This window comes from Parasteatoda tepidariorum, chromosome 2 (genome assembly GCF_982258835.1).
Source record: "Parasteatoda tepidariorum strain Cologne lab strain chromosome 2, Ptep-v5.0, whole genome shotgun sequence".
Lineage (NCBI taxonomy): Eukaryota > Metazoa > Arthropoda > Arachnida > Araneae > Theridiidae > Parasteatoda > Parasteatoda tepidariorum.
The window spans coordinates 33,725,253-33,742,152 of record NC_141756.1 but is presented as its reverse complement, the minus strand read 5'-3'; the positions used below and the strand labels follow the sequence as shown (position 1 = coordinate 33,742,152).

The window sequence follows — 16,900 nt, the reverse complement described above, 5'->3', positions numbered from 1 at the left end:
ACATCAATTTCTTACAACATTTTACTATAGGTTAAAATAAATAAAAATGAAAAGAACACAAGAACTTTCTGTTTCATGAATAAAGGCATGTTTTTCATTTGCTCTTTTTTCTTCCATTTGATGTAAAGAATTAGCTAGGCAGAAAATCAGATAAAAATCTTCTTTTTTAATAACACATATCATAACACATTTTAAACAAAATTAAAAACATGAAGTTAAGTAGAATCTTACAATTATCATTGTTTGATGCAACAATAGGTTTTACTTTGTCCTCTTTTATTTCAATTTTAAGCCTTTCATTTTGCTGTTTTACCAGTTCATTTTCAGTATGCTAAAAAAGAACGGAGAATTGTTAGCATTGGAAAATATTCAGTGTGAATGTTCTTACACAAAGCATTTGGGTTAAATTCAGTAAAAATTTTACATTAAATATTTTAATTTACCTTCATTTATCAAGTAAATAATTGTGGAAGAGAATGAACTCAAACAGTTTTAAAATTACAGTCAAACTAAAAGCTTTATTTAACAAATATTAATTACAATTATCATTACTAAAATAGTATGCAATGTAATATATATATATATATGCTATTAATTTATAGTTATTTTTATAATTTCTTACTGAAAATGTAAAAATCATAAAAATAAATGCATCTTGGTTCAAAAAGTCTCTGTTAAGCATGCCACTGATTCATATTGAACATACTGATTCCTTCTTTGGGTAAAAACTTCATCGGCTTCAAAAAGGTTTTGAGCAAATTTTAAAAAAAACACTTCATTAGCTTAAAAAAGGTAATGGTATCCAAACAGGGAACATTGGCCCTTTAGAACTAAACTGCATCACCGTAGTCAATGATGCATAAATCAACTGCAACACACATTCCATTATTTTTCAATTCCTTCAATATTTGATTTAATGCTTGCTCCTGATAATAGAGATAATAACAATGATTATGAGTAAAAAATACCAGAGGATATATCCACAATTGATCAAGAGCCAAAGCATAACAGCTCTGAAAACAATATCTATTTGCAAATTTTCAAATAATAGTAAAAAATTGAGAAGGATATTGTAGAAACTGTATCTAATAACAAGCAAAGGTTACAAATTTTTTCTAAAAGTCATCTCGTAGGTACGGTTTTTGAAAAATATGCTTAAATTTTTTTCCTGATTTTATGTTTTCTCGCTTCATCCAGATTTTAATGCTAATCTGATGAAAAACGTAAAATTGGGGTTCTGCTATACTTGTAAATGTAAATTATGAAGTACCCAAAGGAAGAAAAAATCTTTTCTACAATAGTCAAAATTCATTTAAAACTGTAAAACAACCAACGTAATGATGAAATATAATGAATTAAATTTATAAAATTTATATTTCAGTTTAGGTATTAATTGTAATATTTAATTGTAATTTTAAAGCAAATAAGAGGACATACTACTGCATTACAAGAGAATTTCAATGGAGCTTAACAGCTAATATAGCAACGACAATGCTTTTCGACAAGCCAGTAGAAGTGACAGATCTACTATTTGAATAGCTAATTTTCTTATATTTGAATTCATTATCATAAAACAATTTGATAAATCAACATTACATAATTTGTTTTATGTATATTGTAAATTATGGTATTAATTTTAATTACAAAGCTGATTCTTTAAAGATATTTATTATTACCTATTTTTAAATTTAATTAAATTCTACGAATAAACATAATTAATAAACCGAATATATAATTAGCGTATATTATCACCTCATGTTTAACTAAACAGCAATTCTAACTATTAATTAGTTCATTTTATTATAATTCTTTTTTATTATAATTCTTTTCATTTTAAAAACTAAATTTGCCAATTCAAACACAGAATTATGACTGTACTGCACACCTAATAATTTAGTACAAATTTGGATAGGAACATAAACTCTGTAACCCCATAATTTATATTTAGTCATAGAGGACAACAACATGGGTATTTTTTATTCTAAAAAAAACCTTGAAATTGGCCCCTGAAATTGGCTCTAAAGAAAACAGTTCATGCTTTTGCTGGAAATACATTTTGAAAGTAAAAGTATTCTGAAAGGAAACTTTTAAGTGTTAATCTGATCAAGCAATAAAAAAATTATAGGTTTAAGGTTTAAAATAAATTTCAAGATTTCAATTATTTAACTTATTATCTATCACTATTGATAATAAGAGTACTGCACATATCTATTTGAGATTAAATGACAATAAAACCATTAATTTAAAACCATAATTAACCTGAATAACTGTAGATGAAGAAGGTGCATCATATGGTGTATTTTTTACCCAGTTGCTATCTCGCTTAAAAATATTAATCAGTTCTTCATTTCTGGGTTCTTTGACATCAACTACTTTGCAAGTGGATGAATCTCCATTCTGATCAAGGTCTGTTACACAAATATCTTTGCTTCTGGATGGAGGAGTGGAAGAACTGGAGGAGCTAGATGCTGCCATAATCCATTCAATATCAGGACCCCAAGGGGATACATTTCTACTTTGAGAACCAGCAGAAGCTGGAAGAATTATAGCATATGAAACAGCACCATCTTCAGTACATCTTGGAAGAATTCTTCTGGCCAAACGAGCTTGCACAGCCGTCAAGAGTCCTTCAGAGTCAGAATTAATCTCTACAAAATCAACAGCAGATACTAAAGGAACTAGGCGTGCTGGTCCCATAGCCTGTGCAAATGCTGCAAAACATTCTAAAGCAGCGAGTCTGACACGTCTTTTTGTGTCAGTAAGAAGTGGAGCAACAGACTCACAAAGAGGAAGAAATTCAAAATTATAACTGGGAAATGTTAAGACTGCAGCAGTAACTCTGTTCACAATTTCTTCTCTGAGACGAGGATTGCGATTGTCTTTATTTTGCAACAAATGACTAAGAACTTCTGTAGGTTTGATATGATGCATTAATCTGTGAATAACTCTAATTGCATGCTCACGAACAACAAGTTTTGCATCTCCCAATCTTTTCAACACAGATGTAACAAATGTTTTGAGAAATCGTCGTATTTGATTTTTAAACTTGTCAATCAATAAATCATAAACACTTAAAGTCTGAATGACAATTTTGAAGTTAGAATCTTCTAGTAGTTTTGATAAAAACATCATATATTCATCCATATCAGATATTTTTTCTGAAAAATCAGGCACTTCGCGAATTATCATTTTCATGTGCTCGAGAGCCTCGACTCTTGTTTTCCAATCATCACTCTTAATTTTTTCAGTAATGTAAGGCTGAAAAATACCAAAATCATATTTTAATAGTTTATTTCCAGCTCCACAAACTCCATTTATGTTGGAAAAACTTGAATGACTACCCGAGCCACTACTTAAACGAGAACCATTTAGTGAAAACTTGTTTAAGACTCTTATGTAAGTATTGGCTGCTTCTTCATCTAAATTTTGAAGATATCTATCAAAAGTAGCTGATCCATGTAGCTCATGAATTTTTTGCATAGCTAAAAATATTGGATAAAACAATGAGGCATCCCCATCAACAAAATGTCTGGAAAGGCACTCTATTAGAGGAAATAAATTTTCATTTTCAAATCCAGTCGAGAACAAAATTCCGATGCTCATAATACAACCTTTTCTAATAATGTATTCAGAATTTTCTAATCCATAATAGATAAATACTTTCTGAAAATCTTGCAAATTGTTTGTGTATTTCATATAAATGTGCAGTGATTGAAGAGAAGAGCGTCGCACATTAACATTATCATGACCAAGATTCGATATGATTTTGGGTAAAAGCTGTGACATACATGAGTCAAGATCATCATTTATATGTGGAATAATACCGCAAATTAATAATAGACATTGGTAACGAACTTCCCATCGAGTATCGTCTAACACATGAAAAAGAACACTAAATATCGATTCAGAAGATGCATTATGAAAGGGTAGGTATCCATTTCCACTCTTTAGAAGTTTTCTCATGACAATTAGAAGTTCCACTCGTTTTGAGGCATTGTGATCCAATAGATTTTCGAACATTAAATTGGTATCCATATTAGAATTAAAGAGTCCGCGGTGGACAACATCAATCGGAGAATCCTTAACCATCAGTTCATCGAAATATGATTTTTTCTAGTAACCACGAGAGGAGATAATCAGAATAATCATGATTTCTACGAATAGAAATATGGGTTATGCCGGTGACATACATAATATTTACATCGAAAAGGTCATGTAACACCAAAACAAAGAAAAACTATCATGGAAAATAAACGATGATTATTAAAATCGTGTATTGAAAAATTTATAAATCACTTTTCTTTTAAATTTCGGGTAACAATAACACAATAAGCCATTAAGCCACCACTCATTTTTTGATTGCAGACAGTCGCAATAAAAGGTTTCGTTTCCATTTTGATACAAGTAGCAAATGATTAAAAACAAGTATATCGATTAATAATCGCTACATAGTGTAGCTCGTAGCTATTTATGAAAATAATTGAAGAATAGTAAAAAGTGAAAAATTACTCAAAAATGGATTACTAGGCTGTAATTAGTAATAAATATGCATGCTTTGATTTAAAAATTCAAAATGAAATATTATTGTCCCCAAATGTGAAATAAATAAAATTGTTTTTAAAGTGAAATGAAATCAAAAAGTTGTTTCGGTTTCCTTGGTGCTCTTCCTCGATAGGAAAACAGTCATTCCTTCATTAAGTTTTCGTTCGCAAAAACTTCAATAATAATGTTAAGACGATTATAAATTATCAACAGAAGTTCAAAATATTAAACTTTCTGTGTTACATTATCGAAACTGAATTTTTGAGTGAACCCTTTTCTGTTGATAATCACTTTTTCTCTTTCCTATTTCTTGTTAATTTCATCAGATGCAGCAAACTGTCAAAATTAATCAGTACTCATAATTGGATTCGCATTACGTTTCAGGGAATATTAAAAAAAAAAACTAATTAATGAAAAAGTAATTCAGCCTTTTAATTTCTTTTTTCATAGATGTAAAATGACTTCTCCGGTAAAAAACAACGTGGATAAAGAAGTTACAAATGCTAATGGTGAAGAATCTCAAAACAATGAAGATTTTGTTGATCCATGGAATGTAGTTAGTTCATCTGCTACTGGTGTGGATTATGATAAATTAATCCGTAAGTTTTATATAATTTTTTTTCCTTATCATGTTAATTTCTGAATATATTAAAACAAAAAAAAATTAAATGTACTCTTTTATTTAGGCCGCTTTGGCTGTTTGAAAATTGATGAAGCTCTGATTAAAGAATTCGAGCGTGTTACACAAAAGCCCGTCCATCATTTTTTACGAAGGGGAATTTTCTTTTCCCATAGGTAAAGGATTTTTTTAAACTGCTCAAAAGTATGGCTGTATGTATATCTGTATGTATATCTGTATGTATGTATATATGGCAGTATATCTTTTTTAAGCATTTATTAGATGAGATAGTTTAAGCAATTTCATTAACACTTTTCCCTTTTTACTGATTTTTTATATTCTCAAAACTTAGTTAGCAGATATATTGTTAATTGATTAGCTATATAAAAATGTAACTATCTTGAAAAGAGGAATCTCATCTCATAAATTATTGATGATGGAAACTTTTTTGAGTTGTTAATATTCATGATTGAAAAGTTACAAAAGTTAATTTTGTTCAAACCAGAAACTCTGCAGTATAGAAGCAGGTATTGCAGATTACCTCATCTTTTGATAGCATATTTTTTGTTTCATTAAAGAAAATAATAAAGAAAATACACAAAAAAGACAAAAAAATGAGGAGGGAAATAAATGAGAAAGTTAAAATCAAAGGGGAATTTATATATATCCTATAGAAGGAATGATTTTCCTATTTCGAAATTTGACACCTAAAAAGATTGACAAATTATCCGTTTCGCAGATATATACCAATCCAATTATTGTTTCTTCTTAAACATTATTTACACTGAAAAAAAGGAAATAGAAACTATAAATTTTTTTTATCCTTAAACTTATGCAATAACTATTTGTGTTTCCCCCTTTTATGAAACTTTTTATTGAATAAGCAAAAACATTTTTAGTCAATACATTTTAAATAAATATACAAAATAATTTTAATCTAAATGTTAAAAGTTTAATGCTTAACTTTTATTAAGCAATTTTAGTCTAAAAAATTTTTTTGAGTTTAAAAGGAAAAAGAAAGCATTGTTGTTGAATAGAAGTATTTTTATACAATTATATTTTAATTAGAATTGTTTCTTTCTCAAGTAAGAAACAATGATTTCTGATTAAACACCCAGTAATAACTTGCTTAATAAATTGCTATAAATAAATTTTTAATTTCTTTAGTTAGAACATGTCGTCCTGCAGTGGATTAGTGTCCCGCAGATCGTTAAGACACGGTTCCCAGCAGATCACCGATGTCAAGCACCACTGGTTGCAGTCAGTAAGCGGGTGGGTGGCCACTTAGATCAGTCTGCAGTCTGCCGAGGGTGTGCGGTATTGGTCCTCGTTAAACTGTTCTACCATAAAGTGCTCGACTTCGCGTGCAGGTCGTCGGAATACCGAAGCGGGGGTGCCATCCCCTCTGCTGAGGATCAAAATTGCTATGGCATATCTTCGGATCATCCTCAGGGATGTTTCCCAGACCGTCGCCAATAGCCCATTGTGCAGCTCTAGTGCGCCATAAATGAACAAATCAAATTAGAAGCATGTCTCTCTAATTTTAAAAATAAACTGTTACTTTCAAATTGAAAGTTGTTAATTTGCTAGGGAATAAAATTACTTTTCCATTTCAAGAGAGCAAGTAAATTTGATTATTTCATTATTTTTTTTCATTTATTTTGTATCTTTAAAAAAAAACTGTCATAAAATAAAATAAAATTTTATCGAGAAAGAAAAACAATGTGAATTTGCTGCGTTTACATGGGCTTGAACATACTGAATTGTGTGCGCTTGGTGACTGCATTGGCCACCTTGTCACCTGCAACAGTTTAATGGGAAAAATACCAAAATATTATGAATTGTTACATCATTCAAGATGGGCATATGATTATGTGAGACTGTCAAAAACTATTTAATAAAAATTATCATAACTTTTCTTAATTAATATTAAAAAGTTATATAATCAATATTGTTTGAACCAAAAACTACAGTGCTGAAGGAAGCTAATATTGCAGATTACCACAATATCTGATAGCATATTTTTTTTTTTATCTCAGTTTGAAAACACACTCACATAAAACCTAAAATTTGATAGAGTAATAAATGAAAAAGTAAAAAGCAAGTGAGAAAGATTTTTTTTTTCTTGGAACGAAAATTTATCCCAATTTTGAATTTTGATGCAAAAAAAAAGATTGACAAACTAATCCATTTCACAGAACTATTATTAACACAAAAAAATATGGAGAAAACATGGTAATCAAAAAATAATTCTTGTTATTTTGTATTAAATATTATTATTATGCATAAAAAATCTTTTAACATTCTTAAAAATTTGTTTTCTTTTTACACTCAGAGTTTATTTTTTAATAATTTTGATTTCCCAACATGTTGTCTAACTTCTTATAGTTTAATTTTTTTATTTTTAAATTCTCTAGCCCTTCAAGTAAAATTGGTTTATTCCATTTCAATCTATTATCGCGTCAGTACTTTTCTTGTTATTTTACTTATAATTTTCAATACTATTATTGCGTGTAACAAGTAATATATTTCTGTAACCTTATCAAATTTGAAGGTTAATCTATAGATACTATCATTACATATAATTAATTCAGTTTATTTCTTATTATTTAATTATTATTAAAACTATAACTGTATTTGTAGTTCTCAAATTCCTTTTATCAATTAAATGTTCTTTCTTTTAAATATAGAGATGTAAATGAAATTTTGAAACGGCGTGAACAGAATAAATCATTTTTCCTTTATACTGGCCGTGGACCTTCCTCTTCTGCACTTCATTTAGGACACTTGATCCCTTTTTTATTTACTAAGTAAGTTATATGCTTTTTAATTCTTAATTATTACAAATTAAATAAATATACTCCTTAATATTAATGAATATGTTTATAGCTGGATATTTTGTCCCTAATTGAACTAAATGTTATGCATAAAAAAAAATCTTGTTCTAATATAGATGGCCGTAACTTGCGGCATAGCAACTCTGGATTAGGCATGTAGGGAATAGTGATTTTGCCGAGTATTGAATATTTTACTAAAGAAATTGGTTGAATATTCTTAATTGTAAATAAAATGGCCAAAAATAGAATATTTGTGGGTCGAATAGAAGCATTTAAAAAAAACTATTAATAAATGTTATTTTTTACATCGAAATAAGTTTCGTCATTATTGAAAAATAATCAAAACTTAGCTATATCGGTATGTGTTAAAGGAAAAAAACTAGATATTAAGATATAACTAGACATAATTAGATGTTAAGATAATTAGAAGTATTTAAGATAAAAATAACTGACTAACAGCTATTTCAAAATAAAAATAAAAACCTTAAGTTGTAATGATGAAAAATAAGAAATAGGAAAAATATCCTAATTTTTAAAACAAAACTAAAATTATATTTTCTGGAAATAAAATTATCTATGAAGCAATGAAAGAGGTAATTTCTACCAGAAGCTCTTTTAAAAATGCTGTGCCATCATAAAAACACCTATGAAAATCAAAGATTATATACAAAAGCAATAGAAAAAGAAAATAATAATTGATCTTAATTTTTGAAAGAAAGTTTTAAAAATAAACATTTCTGTTTTCAATCACTGTATTTTCAAGCAAAAGTGAAGATTAAAGTCCAACAAGAACTATCCTAATTTCCATGTCATAATTATTTGTTATTTTTAGAAAAAAGTGACCATAAAAAAATAATGTTTGTTAGAAACGCTCTTTAAAAAATGCTGTCATAATTAAAATGCTGATAAAAAGAAAATTAATCAAAAATCAAAAGAGAAGCAAAAAAAAATTGTTCTTAGTTCTGAAATATAACTTAAGCATAATAAGCATTAATAATCACAGTTTATATTACAAGTTATCTGTCTTACGGTACAAGGAAAAGTGTCAATAAAATAATAATGTTCATTAAAACCACACCTTTTACACGATTCACAAAAAATAAGCAAAAATAAAAGGAAAAAAAGTTTATAATTTTTTAAACATAATGTGTTGAAGAAACGAGGGAATTGACTCGCCTGAATATAATTAAAGAAAAGAAAAATCAGTATTACAAAACTCATGGTTTAGTATAAAGTAATCTAATTTTAATTCTTCAAATTTCGTTTTTCTATGTGTCTTTCAAAACATAAATTAAGAAGTTTTAGTACTTAACAAATATGTGTAAACACTATTTCTAATAATGTATAAGAAAAATATAAGATTTTAGAAAATTCATTATGAAATATATTAAAATTATCTGGTTAACATTGCCTTGGAATCACCTTGATGTATATCATAAGTAAAATTGTGCATAGATTTTTTATTATATACAAAATTTTCTCTGCATCAGATAAAAAATAATTTATTTTTAAGAGATCTAAAGATCAATTAGTTTATTTTTTCAATTTATTCATTAATAAAAATAAAAACGTTCCTTAAACTCACAACACTTTTGAAAATGTAAGTGTAAGCTGAGAATAAAATTCACTAATATTTTGCATCGTTTACAGTTTTTTATTTTTTTTTATTTTTTTATAGTGGAATGGTTCAAAAATTTAATTTGTTTTTCATCTAAAATGTGTTTAGTCTCTAAATTGTATTATTAATATTTTATGTATAAATATAATAAAAATAAAAACGTTCCTGAAACTCACAACACTTTTGAAAATGTAAGTGTAAGCTGAGAATAAAATTCACTAATATTTTGCATCGTTTACAGTTTTTTATTTTATTTTTTATTTTTTTTTTAATTTTTTTATAGTGGAATGGTTCAAAAATTTAATTTGTTTTTCATCTAAAATGTGTTTAGTCTCTAAATTGTATTATTAATATTTTATGTATAAATATAATACCACAAGATTTGTGCCAAAAAATTAACATTCACGCATACTTTCATACCATTAATCAAGCTTTATTTTAATTTAAGGTGGTTGCAAGAAACATTTGATGTACCTTTAGTTATTCAGTTAACAGATGATGAAAAGTTTTTATGGAAAGATTTGTCTATTGAAGAAGCTCAAAAGCTAGCCTTTGAGAATGCTAAGGATATCATAGCATGTGGATTTGATGTTGAGAAGACATTTATTTTTTCAGATTTACAATTTATGGGGTAAACTAGCTTTCAATAATTTTCTTGTGTAAATTTATGTATATATGCACGTATATCTATGGAGGTAGCCTGTGCACAGCACTATATATGTATATAAATGAAATAAAAAATAAGTCTAGTTCAATTGCAAAAAAGATTTTTAAAAAAAGAACAGACAAAGAAGACTAATTGCCATCAGATTGTCTTCGTATTTAAACAGACGCACACAAATGTATGTACCTATGTACTAATAAGTTTTATTTACTGCGTATAAGCTGCAAGTATATAGAACACATTAAATAATCATAAATAAATATATATATATTTGTTAACAGAATTCTTACAGGAAAACTTCTTGTTGTGATCAATTTCTTTTTGCAGATATTACTTCATGGTGCATAGCGTTTTTAAAAAGTGCTTAAAGGTGCTTATTTACGATTTTCTCCACGTATTTTGCAAAAGCGTGCTTTCTGCATTGTTCTATTAAACTTTTTCACAATCCATTTCGGCGTGTTGTTGGTCTGTAATGTTGGAAAGCGCAAATCATTTTATATGTTTGATGAAATACTTGGGAGTCCGCACGTGCTTCTACTGAGCTGAGTTCGTTGAGATTTTAGCACTCTCATGTGCAACTCAGCTGCATTTTGCAAGATATTCTCAGTTTCAGATGTCATTTTCCACCGTCTGATATCGAATCTAAAAACCTCTTCATCTTTTTATAATGGCTAAAATAATCAAGAAAAGAGTTCTTTGTCAGAAACTGGTTATTTTATCATAATCATGTAAAGTCTTTGAAAATTATTTTGCATTTTGTTAATGTATTATAGTGCTGAAAAATATTTTTTAGAGCTTAAAAGTACTTAATAAGGTGCTTATTTTTTGTTGAAAGATTTGGCTACTCACCCTGTACTTAGCAGTTATCTGTTATACAATGCATTTTGTGCAAATTCGCCCTTACTGCTCTCCATTGCTTTCTACCCTCTATTGCTTTAGATTTGTTATGTTATTAGTTATCAAAACTAGCCATTTTTTCGAAAAGATGTTCAACCAGATGTTATTATGCAAGTAGATCACATAGCAACTAATTGTCTGTTTTATGAAAAACTTTATGTTTTCATTTCCTGTCCTCTTCTAAAAAAAATCATTTTATTTTTATTTTTTGAAATTTCACACATTTAAATTAAATAGTAAAGATTAAAATAGTAAAGTACAAAAAAGAAATCAGAGCAACTCAATAAAGTTGCTGTTTTTTCTAATAGTAAAAAAAAAAAAAAAAAAAAAAAAAAAAAAAAAAAAAAAAAAAAAAAAAACAGTATTTTAATAAAATGGAATTCGACTTTTCTGTGAAAATTCTTACATTCTTGAAACTTCTGACAAAAGTTCTTCTGTAAAAAAACTTATTTTACTTTAAAATTAAGGACCTAATTTTGAAATTTAAGGAATTAAACATTAATACCAAGATTTGATTATAGATTTATGACAATTAAGAGGTGAAATTTCTCTTCTTTAATTTATAGACAATGTCCAGAATTCTATCAGAATGTTGTTAGAGTTCAAAGATGTGTGACTTTTAATCAAGTTAGAGGAATATTTGGATTTGGAGATAGTGATTGCATTGGTAAAATTGCTTTCCCTGCTGTTCAAGCTGCTCCCTCTTTCAGTTCATCATTTCCACTGATATTTGGAGAGAAAAAAGATATTCCATGTCTTATTCCATGTGCAATTGATCAAGTATGAATTTTTTATAGTTAATAAATTAATTTTATTACTACCATTCTTATTATTTTAATGAATATCAAAATACCAGTTTTGATACAATTTTTTTCATAAATATTTTGCAGTAAAGCAATTGTATAAAAAAAAAAATTTGTTCTAATTTATTCCTGTGTATTTATTATCGACTGATCTTTTGAAATTATTTTGGTCTCAAAGTACAGAAACTACAATTCAAGTTGTGTGATGAATTAAACATTCCAATGAATTTTTGACCTAGAGTTTGGATTTTCACATCCCAGGACTCAATCTTAATGGTTTAAAAGCCCAACCTTATATATTCTAATTACTTAGTGCACAAGATATTTTAAGTTATGAAATCAGGCACAGATTTGGATTTTTGACCCTTAAAATATCAGGTGTTGCCACCTGGAAAATATAATCTTATTAGTTCAGGCAGAAAAGCAATCAAAAGCGTTGGACCCTTAATTTTACTTTATAATAATTTTAGTTCATATTTTTAAAATCTTATTTCTCAAGAACTATTTTAGAAAACTGATTCCCATCAAATTTTAAATTTTTTTATTTTACTTTCTGTTGGTTTAAAAACTTATTGTAAATTGGTTAAAAAAAACTTGTATGCCTTACTATTAAATTTTTTTTTAACCACTAATAAATTAAATAATTATGAAAAAATTCTTTTTTACTGAAATTGTTTTTGAATGAGCAAGTTTCATAATTATCCAAAAAATTATCGAACTCATTTATTAGTTCTGGAATTATGGGGAGAAAGTGAAGTTAACATCATTAAGGGCAGTGGTCTAGGTAGCGGAGGACATATCTATCCTTGGATTGCTACCTTAGAGGACTGCCAAATTAATGGAAAATTATTCAGGATAAAATGCTTCTCTCTTTTAAACAGCCCTGATTTAATTTGCTAATTGCAGACCTATAACTTCTTTATATTTATAAAATATTACCTTCAAATTTAAATCCTAGTATGTGATAATCTGTTCTGTATATCAAATGATATTCAGTGTGTTTGCTTTTTTCTCCCACACTTAATTTGGGAAAACAAGCTTTTGTTATTCTATTGCTTAAATAAAATGTCTGTTATAGAAAAAAAAAATTAAATTTCATCCTATTTCTCAGGGGGTTTTTTGTAAAAAAAACTTTTTTCAATGTATTTTTAATAATTAATTTCAATTTAATTTCAATAATCAAACTTTGAAATGTGCATGGATTCTCTGTTTGAATTTCAGTTATAAAGTTAATAGAAGGTTTAAAGATTTTGATAAAAGTCTCTAAGTCATTTAAATTCACCTTAATTCATTTTTATTTTGAAAATTCTGAACCAAATTTATTTTTTTCAAAATGTACTATATTTGCATATTATAATCAATTTACAAAATAATTAAAACTGTAACTTTCTCTAGGACCCTTATTTTCGAATGACAAGAGACGTTGCTCCTAGGTTAGGACTTCCAAAACCTGCACTTATGCACTCCGAATTTTTTCCAGCACTGCAAGGTGCTCAGACTAAAATGAGTGCAAGCGATCCTAATAGCTCTATATTCCTGACTGATACTCCTAATCAAATTAAAAATAAAGTAAGTAGTGAATTTTCTAGCTATGTGTTTTATAAATCATTTAAGATTCATCACCGTGCATATAGAAGAACTTTTTTTACTAAATTCTTAATTGATGTTTTGTTATAAAATTTTCAACAATATTTTTAAAAATTTTCTCAAGATTCAAATTTGTTGAATTCTCTTAAAAAAATATTAGATTTTATTGTTTTTATTTGTACAAACTTATGTAATAAAAATTAAATTGTAATTTTTATCCATAAATGTGAAAAGAATTGCCTTTTCTTTATTTCTGTAAAAGAAGGAAAAAACATTTTTCATTAAAAAGTTTGAAAATTTAATACATGTATTAAATTCTAATGCTCAAAGGTCAACTTTTAGAAAAGCTTTTTTTTTTATTAATTTTTTGATTTACACTCAATATATTACTAGAGGTTAGTGTAAATTTTCTTCTATGATCTATTATTATTTAGGCAGTCAGAATTTCTTTTATTCAAGTTGTACTAATTTTCATTTTACGATTTTGATTTTATGAAAGGTAAAATATTTAAAGTTTGTTTGATTTGATTTAGATAATTTACATACTTAAGAATAAATATTTTTCAAATAAATTAACTATGAAATTAATTATAGGAATGAATTCTGACACGTTTTTTGCATAAACTCTGTTAGGAAAGTTTGTTTTAAATATTAACTATGGAAGTATATTGTTTTAGATAAACAAATATGCTTTTTCTGGTGGTGGTGCTACAACTCAAGAACATCAGGAAAAGGGAGGAAATTGTGATGTTGATATATCTTATCAATACTTACGTTTCTTTTTGGAAGATGATGTCAAGTTAGAAGAAATCAGAAAGGTAACCTAACGTTATAATTAACTTGTTTCTCAAAAGTGAAAGAAGAAAAAAAATTTCATTTTGAATTGGAATATTTTTTGTAAAAATATAATTATAGCTTTAAACTTTTGGAATTGCATATAAATTGATTCCCGACAAAGATGTAACAAATTTTTTATAAATTAAACAGTTATTTAAAAATTAGGAAAATCAAAGCTCAGTAATAGCAATTTTTGTTCAATTTAAATTGAACAATTTTTGTTATATGAGTAGCATAATATTAAAAATAATGTTGGAATAATCTGTTTTAAATCAAATGAAATATTTTTAATACTCAAATGAGTTACTTTTTTACAAAACATTTTATTAGCTCATCCTATCAAAATAAAGACTAACTGTATTCAGTATCATCTGGCATATGGCTGCAACTGATCAAGGCCACTCATATCATATGTTTAAAATTTGCTACAATCAATCTACTTTCTCCTGTACATATATCTTCAAGTAGCCGTAAGAAATCTATCATAAAAATGTACTTGATTAGTGCAGATGTAATGGGCACCAAATTTGCTATAAAATATGTTGTACTTATTTAAGAGTATGTTTGGTACCTATTAAAACTGCACCAATTACCGTGATGCCAGCAGTGCCTATTACTAAGATTACGTATCGTTAGTGTCAATAATATTATGGTGATATTTTATGGTATCCCATAATGAATAAGTACCATTTCTCTTTTAATTTTGCCTTTTTGTACATAACTTATTATTTTACTTCAATTAGTAACATATTACCAAATCAATTGGTAATATATTACCAAAATTAATTATCAATGGAGTCAATAATAATATGGGTGTTTTCTTTATGTTTCTTCTGAACGAATTAGTTTCATTTCTCTCTTAATTTTGTGTTTCTGTTTAAAAAATGTTTTTTTAGTTCAATTACAATTGATTTTAAATTATTTAGTTTCATAAAAACATGTTTTAAAAACATAACTATGAACAAAATAAGCACATGGTTTCAGATAACCTTAACACTAAGCATACCAACACTTTTCAATACAATACAATACAACATGCAAAAACGGGTCTTTTGACCTGTTATGGTATGATTAGTGTTAAAAATATTTATCTGGTGACAGTCCGATTATGCTATCACAATCACGTTGATCATTCAGATAACCTGGTAACTTGTCAGAATGAATGAAAAATGATTAAGTAATACAGAATGCGCAATAAACTAAATTTTTTTTTTATTAAGGCTATAAGCTAGACAACATCACTGATGTTATCTTTAAATCTTTGGAAAAAAAACTGAATAGTTAATAGTTTATTTTTAAACAATGGCTTCTGCTTAGCCAATGCAAAAATTTCATTTTTTTTAATGCCTCTAAATTTAAAATAATTTTAAAAAATCAAAAATTGTGCTTTACAATTGTACTTATTTAACTTTACAATTACAATTGTACACATTTAACTTTAAGTTAAATATCATATTTTTAGAGCCTACGGCTTACTTGTATTCCAGGATACAGACACACACAAATTCTTTATTTTATTATATGTATGTATACATCTTACATACATGTAATGTGTGTTTATATATTCTATTTTTAGTGCGACTAAATGACTTGTTATTAAAATCTTGCGTCAAACACCTTAAAGTCTTATTGAACTTTTCCTAGAATGCTTTGTCTATTTTGTAATCAATGAGCAGCAAAATTTAGTTAATATGTTGTGTAGAAAGTCTGAAGCAGTCTGCTCAGGGCAGAAAGTTTTAAAAAGCTTTAAAAGATCTAAATTTCTTCTTATTTTAAAAATAATCTAGTAAGTAAATTATATAATAATTTATAATATGTAATATTTAATAATTTAAAAATAACCTAAACAATGTATTTTAAAAGACTTGTAATTTACAAAACTTTCTTTTTATCTTATAACCAATATTGAAAAAAATAAATTAATTAAAATACTTTTATGTAAATTTGTTCTAGGATTACACTAGTGGAAAGCTTTTAACTGGTTTTTTGAAAAAAGAACTCATTGGAATTTTACAGAAGTTGGTTGCAGATCATCAACAACGAAGAAAGGTTTTAGATGATGATACAGTTCGGAAATTTATGACTCCTAGAAAAATGAATTTTAATTTATAATTATATCAAGATATGTAATTTAATTTATTGCAATGAAAGATCCACCTATACGTTTGCCAAGCACTATTTTTAATTTTAATAAAATTGCTTAAACCAACAAGAATTGTCTTCTATATTAAACTATTTAAAATAAACTATACACAAAATGTTGAGATTTTCTATAACTAATCTTCTTATATCAATCATGTACCTTATTACCTATTATTTCATTGACAGTCTAAACTAATGAGTATAGAAATATCATTTTATGTTTTTAATGTTTTAATTTAAAAAAAAATTTCAGACATATTAAGTTAAAAAAATAAGTTTTTATTTATTTTATACATTTAATGAGCATATATTTTATTTAATTCTAAATTTATAGATCCAATTTCAAATATTTTT

The 16,900-nt window shown here is 26.8% G+C and overlaps 2 protein-coding genes across 2 annotated transcripts in view; one reads left to right on the top strand and one right to left on the bottom strand.

The window, feature by feature from the left end:
• Window positions 1–4,484, bottom strand: part of LOC107453748 (TOG array regulator of axonemal microtubules protein 1) — an 81,922-nt gene extending 77,438 nt beyond the window's left edge. The window contains exons 1-2 of the mRNA XM_016070678.4: window positions 2,260–4,484; window positions 232–331 (exon numbers count right to left, since the gene is read on the bottom strand). Of these exons, the coding sequence (XP_015926164.4) occupies window positions 232–331; window positions 2,260–4,089 (1,930 nt within the window). The 5' untranslated portion in view covers window positions 4,090–4,484. The remainder of the gene's footprint in view (window positions 1–231; window positions 332–2,259) is intronic.
• A 146-nt stretch (window positions 4,485–4,630) lies between these two features.
• TrpRS (Tryptophanyl-tRNA synthetase) lies at window positions 4,631–16,613 on the top strand. The gene is made up of 8 exons (XM_016070703.4): window positions 4,631–5,141; window positions 5,229–5,337; window positions 7,852–7,971; window positions 10,065–10,247; window positions 11,744–11,957; window positions 13,376–13,549; window positions 14,245–14,385; window positions 16,358–16,613. The coding sequence occupies exons 1-8, from the start codon at window positions 5,000–5,002 to the stop codon at window positions 16,514–16,516; spliced, it is 1,242 nt and encodes a 413-aa protein (XP_015926189.1). The 5' UTR covers window positions 4,631–4,999; the 3' UTR covers window positions 16,517–16,613.
• Window positions 16,614–16,900: the final 287 nt, after the last annotated feature.